The sequence below is a fragment of the Acinonyx jubatus genome, chromosome C2 (assembly GCF_027475565.1).
Source record: "Acinonyx jubatus isolate Ajub_Pintada_27869175 chromosome C2, VMU_Ajub_asm_v1.0, whole genome shotgun sequence".
In the NCBI taxonomy this organism is placed as follows: Eukaryota; Metazoa; Chordata; class Mammalia; order Carnivora; family Felidae; genus Acinonyx; species Acinonyx jubatus.
In genome coordinates this window covers 150,525,831-150,533,455 of record NC_069384.1, presented here as the reverse complement: position 1 = coordinate 150,533,455, position 7,625 = coordinate 150,525,831, and the positions used below count along the sequence as shown (strand labels likewise).

General features: G+C 44.3%; 1 protein-coding gene across 4 annotated transcripts in view; it reads left to right on the top strand.

Annotated features, from left to right (window-relative positions):
- Positions 1-75: 75 nt before the first annotated feature.
- Positions 76-7,625, top strand: part of CTDSPL (CTD small phosphatase like) — a 119,557-nt gene continuing 112,007 nt past the window's right edge. For 3 of the 4 annotated variants that reach the window (XM_027040677.2, XM_027040680.2, XM_027040676.2), the window contains exon 1: positions 76-235. In XM_027040677.2, the coding sequence (XP_026896478.1) occupies positions 157-235 (79 nt within the window). In that variant the 5' untranslated portion in view covers positions 76-156. The remainder of the gene's footprint in view (positions 236-7,625) is intronic. The other variant, XM_027040678.2, reaches the window with a different exon arrangement.

The window sequence follows — 7,625 nt, the reverse complement described above, 5'->3', positions numbered from 1 at the left end:
GCCTCTCCCTGAGCGCGGGGCCGGGCGGCGGGCGCGCCCAGGCGGCGGCGGCGAGCGCCCCCCCGGCCCGCGGCCCCGCGCGCCCCCCGCGCCGCGCCCCCGCGCGCCTGGCTTGCGGGGGGCCGGGCCGGCGGGCGGACGCCGCGCCGCGCACCCATGGACGGCCCGGCCATCATCACCCAGGTGACCAACCCCAAGGAGGACGAGGGCCGCGCGCGGGGCGCGGGCGAGAAAGGTGAGCAGGGGCGCGGGTGGGCGGGCGCGGGCCGGGGGCGGGCGCACTCCCCGCGCCGCAAGAGTTGGCTGCCGCGCGCCCGCACGGGCCTGGGGGAGGGGTGCGCCCGCGCAGGAGGGTGCGTGGGTGTGGGGTGAGCCCGCAGGCGAGGCTGTGAGCGGGTGGCGGTGACCCTGACGCGCTGCGAGTTTAGGTTTGCGCTCCACCAACGGAGAAGTTGTGAGCGTGTGTGTGCGTGTGTGTGTGTGTGTTGCTGGCAGGTTGTGAGTGCTTGTGCCCTTTGGGTTTTGTGTGTGCACGAGACAGAGAGGTTGTTCAGGGTGTGTGCGTCTACCAGAGAGGTGCGGAGGATGCTGTGCACCTGACAGGTTGTGAGTGCGTGTGTGTGCACTTAAACGTGTGTGTGCGGACACGCCAACTGAGAGTGTAGGGGTGTGTGTGTGTGTGTGCACCTCTCGCAGAGGTTGTGAGTGCATGTTCTCCTGCCAGGCCGTGAGGTTCTGTATGTACCTTATGTGCAGGTTTGTATGTAGCCAAGAGGTTGTGGAGTAAGTATGTGTGTGTGTGCATGAGCGTGAGCCTGCAGAGAGGTTGTGTGTGTGTTCCCTACTGACGGGAGTTTGTGTGTGTGCATGGTGTGCCTACACCACCAGCTGGCAGGTTGAATACGCTGTGTCCATGGACTGGAAGGTTGTGTGTGTTTGTGCACTCACGCGAAGGCTGTGGCCTGTCTGTGCCATATGTGTGCACCAGTGAGGCCGTGTGCCTGGGTGTTTTAGTTGGTTGTGCAAGTGCTGGGGAGGCAAGGCGGGGGGGGGGGGGGAGGCATTGCCTAAGCCATTCCCCCTTTTTCGACTTCTGGTCTCAGTGACAACAGTCCGTTGGGAGTGTCTGCTTGGTCTGATGCTCTCTGGGCCCTTTTAGGGCCGACCTCTAACACAGACTCAGGGAGCCCTTAGGGTGCCGGGTGTGTCCCTTCTCTCTGTGCTGCAATGCCTGGTTTGATTTTAGCACATTTGACCCCATCACCCACTTTTGTCTCCTCCTCGTTCTTTTTCTTTGTGCCTCTGCCCCCCTCTGAGACTTGATGTCCCCCTTTCTTATGTGCCCTGCTTATTGTCCCTCTAGTGAGTTGTCCTGAGGTCTTTGAAGGGCCAAGGAATCTGGCTTGGTCTGTTTTGGTGACTAAAGCCTGCCCCCCTCTCTTCCTGCTGTGCGCCCCCCAAACACCTGGACTGATGTCAGGAGCAGCCCACCAGGACACCCTCCCCCCACCCGGCCTAGCCTGGCTACGGCCAACTCTGGGAAAGAATCAGATTTCTTTCCATGTGTTATGACCCTAGCTGTGCCAGCGGGGTAAGGGGTGCAGCCCATCTGAGGAAGTGGGGTGAAGGTGGGAGGAGACAAGCCCCTGTCTCTTTCCAAGCAGGGACCACTGGGCAGGCCCATCAGAAAAGGCAAGAAACCGCCAGAGGGACCCCCAGATTGGGGATTTGTCAACCCATTTGCACTTTCGTAAACCAGGAACATTATGTGTCTGCAGACGCGTTTTCTTTCATGCGGAATTAGAAATCAAACTCCCCCAGGCATTTTTCTGTGCCTAACAAACTAGCTACAAAACTAAGCGAAGAAGGTGCTTCAGGTCCATCTGTATGTCTCTTTGGGCCCAAGTGGGCAACACTTGTTCTGACCTTTCTGCCATCAGGACTGTCAGTTGGAGCCCTGACCTGTGGGCTCTGGGCCGGGTGTGTCCTCTCATCGAAGGTTTAGTGGGAGGCACGAAGGTGGTTTGGTGCCTCTGCTTCTCACCCACTCTGGATCGAGTGCTTTGCGTGATGCTTTGCCAGAGCGAGAATCCACAGCTGTTATGAAGAGAGGTGTGGCATAAAGCAGAGAGATAGAGCAGGACCTTAGCCCTCCTGCTGCCCCCAACCTGAGTCTAGGAGTGGGGTCCTCCCCAACACTCTCTCTTCCTCTAGCTGCTAGGCCTTTTAGAGTCAATCTATCCAAAATCCAAGCCACGCACAAATCGTCAAGGATGGTGCTTATTCTATTCAACCTGTTTACATTACTTTTCATGGCGATCTTTTATTATCTTTAACAGCTTATTTTGTTTGTTTTCTAGTGTCTGGCTGGCTGATTGTTATCTGATTAGGCCAATACTTGCTGCTCGGGGGTGGGGTGGCTAGCCAGTAGATTCTTCTTGCCGAAACATTAAATAATACTTGATTCAGTTTTTCACTTTTAAAAAATGGAAAAAAAGTTGGTCAGTTACGACATGGCAATAAACTTCAGAGCCAAAATTTGGAACAGCTTCTTCATATTCGTACATCACTAAATAGGTTCGGGGATGTTTCTAGCTTAAGCATGTTGATCTGTTTAGATGGGCACAATATAGTTTACATAATTTTAATTTTAGGTAAACACTTAACCATTTTGTTTTTATTTGTGGGGCCTGGAATGTTGTAAGATTTTGTGGGAGGAGAGAGACACACTGTGGGTTTCAAAAAAGTTTACTTTATCATTTATTCTGTAAAACAGGAATAGTAATGAGTGCTTTTGTGTTTGATAGGAGGGTTAAATGAGATGATGTATGTTAAACCTTTCTTTAGGTATGGATTTGTAAAACGAAGAATAATAACACATAAATACTAAACGTTGGCTCTGGTGTTTTGCACGAACTGAATTACTCCTTGACACATTGCCACGTGGTGGTGCACTCCTTGGAGACGACTGTCACGATTGCCACCAACAGCCTGGCCTGTCAGGGAAGATTTATTTCTTAGCTGTGTTTGATTTGGTTGACAGTATAAAGATGCAGAGACAGATTTCCCTGTTAGTTCAACTCAGCCTGCTTTGCTGTCTAGACATTTACTCTTACAAATCAATAAGAAAGGTTAGTACGGTGGAAAAGTGGACAAGTTCACGAACAAGGAAGTCCTAGCATAGAAGAGCCAATCTGTCCCATAAATGTATGAAGTGATGCTCTACTTCATGTGACATAGTTGCATGCATCAGTTTGGTTAAGCACTTAAATGACAACATTCAGAGTAAATAAAAGTTTTGGGAAGTGGATACTCTTACAGACTTTTGTTGGAGAATACAATCAATACAGACTTTTTAGAGGATAATTTAGCACTGAATTGTTTAGGAACCTGGCTGCAAGTAACAGACAACTGGGCTTATCCTATGGCGTAAACCAATGGATTTTATTCCCACACAGCTAACAGTCTGGAGGTAAGCTCCTGCTGGCTGTGGTTCAGCAACTCCTTGGTACCAGGCCTGACATCACCATGATTCTCTTGGCTTCTGTTCTTGTTGTAACATAGCTGCCACCCCTCCAAACACCACAGCCACCTTCAGGGCAGAAAACAGCGGCAGTCATGTCTATCCCTTTTACCTGGAAAGCAAAAACGTTTGAGGACTGGTCAGCAAACTTTTGCCGATGTTTATTTAGCAAGAACTGGGTCACACGGCCACCCCTAGCTGCAAGCAGAATGAGTTTCCAGCTTTTCCAGCCTTTGTTATGGGAGGCAGGAGATGATTAGGAATAGGTGGGAACAAAGTGTTGGTTCAGCCAATCAGCGATGTTGGCCGTATCTTCAAACTTGTAGTTCTACTTCTGGGTGTTTCTCCTGCAGAAGTGCCCTCATATGTGATCAAAGAAACACGTACAGGAATTTTCACTGATGGGTACATTGCTTGCAGTAGCAAAAAATCCATTCTGAGTTCACTGTTTTATAAGATGAGAAATTTAGGTTCAGTTTTTTGCTGTTGAAGCAATTAGACATAAATTGTTGGAAAGGCTATCCTTCCTCTTTTGAATTTCCTTTGTATCTCTGTCAAAAATCAGTTCAGCATATTAGTGTAGATCTCTTTTTTTGAAAAATTTTAAAATTTTTATTTATTTTTGAGATAGAGACACAGAACGCAAGCAGGGGAGGGGCAGAGAGAGAGGGAGACAGAATCTGAAGCAGGCTCCAGACTCTGAGCTGTTAGCACAAAGCCGGATGTGGGGCTCAAACCCACGAACTGTGAGATCATGACTGGAGCCAAAGTCAGACGCTCAACTGACCGAGCCACGCAGTCCCCCCTGTGTAGGGTCTCTTGTTCACTGATCTACCATAGCTATGTAGTAAGTCTTGAAATAGGATGGACTGATTTCTCCAATTTTTTGTTCTTTTTCAAAAATTATTTTAGCTGTTCTAGTTCTGTTGTTTTTCTATATGCATTTTACAATAACCTGGTCTGTATCTACAAAAGATCTTGCTGAGATTTTGATAGGAATTGAATTTAACTTGTATAGAAATTTGGGGAAACTGACATCTTTACTATGTTGAGTCTTCTAATCCATGAACACGTTAAGTTTCTGTGCTTATTTAGACATTCTTTGATTCTTTCCTCAGAGTTACATAGTTTTCAGCATGCAAGTCCTGTTGATGTTTTGTTAGATTAACATTTAAATGTTTCTCTAGCTTGTTTTAAGTGATCATATTGTACTTTTAATTTTGGTCCAAGTGTTCATTGCTATATAGAAGTAGAATCGATTTTTGTATGTTTGTCTCATATCCTATGACCTTGCTGAGCTCACTTATTAGTTGTAAGAGGCTTTGTAGATTTCTTGCAGTTTTTTACACAAACATATCAAATAAGAACATTTATATTTCTTCATTTCTGATTTGTATGCTTTTTATTTCTTTTTCTTGCTTTATCGCACTCACTAGAACTTCCAAAGTATGTTGAATAATAGTGGGGAGACTGGACAACCTTCCCAGTGGGAAACCATTCAGTCCTTTACCATTAAATGTAATGTCAGCTGTAGGGTTTTTTTTTTTGTTTGTTTGTTTGTTTTTGATGTCTTTATCAGGTTGAGGAAGTTTCCCTGCATTCCTATTTTTCTGAAAGCTTTTAGCAAGAATGGATGTTATTATTTTGGGGTAGTACCTGGGTAGCTCAGTCTGTTAAATGTCTGACACTTGATTTCGTTTGGATCAGGTCATGATCTCCTGGTTCATTCGTGAATTTGAGCCCTACATCGGGCTCCTCAGTGACAGTGCAGAGCCCTCCCATGCACTCTTTCAAAATAAATAAACTTTTAAAAAAATTTTTTTAAAGGATGTTATTTTGTTGTGTAATTTTTTTGCATCAACTGATATCGTCCTGTGAGTTTTGTCTTTAGTCTGCTAATGTGGTAGATTACATTGATGGATATTGTTAAGAGTTTTTACATCTGTATTCATGAGTGATATTTGTCTATAGTTCCTTTTTTTGCATTGTCTTTATCCGTTTTGGTGTCAACTTCGCAAAATAAATTGGGAAGTGTCCTCTCTTCTTTTTTCTGGAAGAGATTATGCAGAATAGGTGTTAAGTCTCCAGTGAAATCATCTGGGTCTGGAGATTTCTTTGGGGGAGAGTTTTTAATTACAAATTTAATTTCCTTAACAGTTATAGAGCTATTCAAATAATCTCTTTCACGTTGGCGAAGTTATAGGTGCTTTTTTTTTTTTTCAAGATTTGACTATTTCATATAAGTTGTCAAACTTATGTGTAGAGTTGTTCATAATATTATTATCATATTATCTGTTTGGTTCCTGTAGGGTTTGAAGTGGTATACTCTTTCATTCCTGATATTGGTAATTTTTGTCGTTCTTGCTATAGATTTCTCCGTTCTCTTGATCTTTACAAAGAATCGGGTCTTTGATTCATTAATTTTCTCTATGCTTTTATGTCTTCAACTTCAATGATTTCTGTTCTTTTATTATTTCCTTCCTTTTGCTCGATATGAGTTTATTTTGCTCTTTTTTCTTGGTTCTCGAAAGGGAGCTTAGATTGATTTGAGACTTTTTTTTTTAATTTTTTTTTAATGTTTATTTATTTTGGGGACAGAGAGAGACAGAGCATGAATGGGGGAGGGGCAGAGAGAGAGGGAGACACAGAATCGGAAGCAGGCTCCAGGCTCTGAGCCATCAGCCCAGAGCCTGACGCGGGGCTCGAACTCGCGGACCGCGAGATCATGACCTGAGCTGAAGTCGGACGCTTAACCGACTGAGCCACCCAGGCGCCCCTCTTCTTTTCTAATGTATGCATTTAGTGCTACAAATTTTTCTCTTAACACTACTTTTGCAATGTCCCACAAATTCTGATGCTACATTTTCATTTTCACTCAGTTCAATGTATTTTTTAAAAATAGACTTTATTTGTTTAGAGCAGTTTCAGGTTCATGGCAAAATTGAACAGAAATTAGAGTTCCCATGTGACACTGACCCCACACATGCACAACCTCCCCTGCATTGACACAGTATTATCACCTGAAGCCCACAGTTCACATTATGGCACACTCTTGGTGTTTTACATTCTGTAGGTTTTGACAAATGTGTAGGGACATGTATCTACCATTGTAATGTCATACAGAATCGTTTCCCTGCCCTTAAAATCCTCCCTGTTCTATTTATTCATTCCTCCCTTCCTGCAGCCCCTGGCAACCACTGATCTTTTTACTGTCTCCCTAGTTTTGCCTTTTCCAGAATATTACATAGTTGGAAATCATGCAGTATGTAGCCTTTTCAGATTGGCTTCTTTCACTCAGTAATGTGCATTTAAACTTCCTCTGTTTCTTCCTGGCTCATTTTTTTCTAGTACTGAATAGTATTCCATTGTATGCATGCACTGTAGTGTGTCCATTCACCTACTAAAGAACCTCTCAGTTGCTTCCACGTTTCAGCAGTTGTGAATAAAGCTGCTATAAACATCTGGGTACAGGTTTTCCTGTAGACACAAGTTTTCAACTCATTTGGGTAAATAGCAAGGAGCACCATTGCCGTCTAGTGTGGTAGGAATATTTTTAGTTACGTAAGAAACTGCCAAACTGCCTTCCAAAGCGGCTGTATCATCTTTAGTTTTCAGAAGTTTAGTTATGATATGTCTTGGTGTGGATTTCTTTGGGTTTATCCTGTTTGGAATTTGCTCAGCTTCTTGAATTTGTAGAGTGTGTCTCTTGCCAAATTTGGGACGTTTTCAGCTATTATTTCCTGAAATGCTTTTTCAACACTGCCATGTCTCTTCTCCTTCTGGGACTCTAATGACACAAATATTAAATCCTTTGTTATAGTCCATGGGTTTATCAATGCTAACTATTCTTTTTTCTTTTCTCTCTGTTGGTTCAGATTGGATAATTTCTGTTGTCCTGTCTTAAGTTTTTTTATTTGTTCCTCGTTCCCTCCATGCTGCTGTGTATCTCCCATCCACTGAGCTTTTTATTTCAATTTTTGTATTTTTTAGTTCTAAATCTTCCATTTAGTTTTTCTTTCTATCTTGTATTTCTCTCCTGAGACTTTCTATTTCTTTGCTGAGGCTTTTTATTTTCCTCGTTTGTTTTAAAGTGCTCCTAATT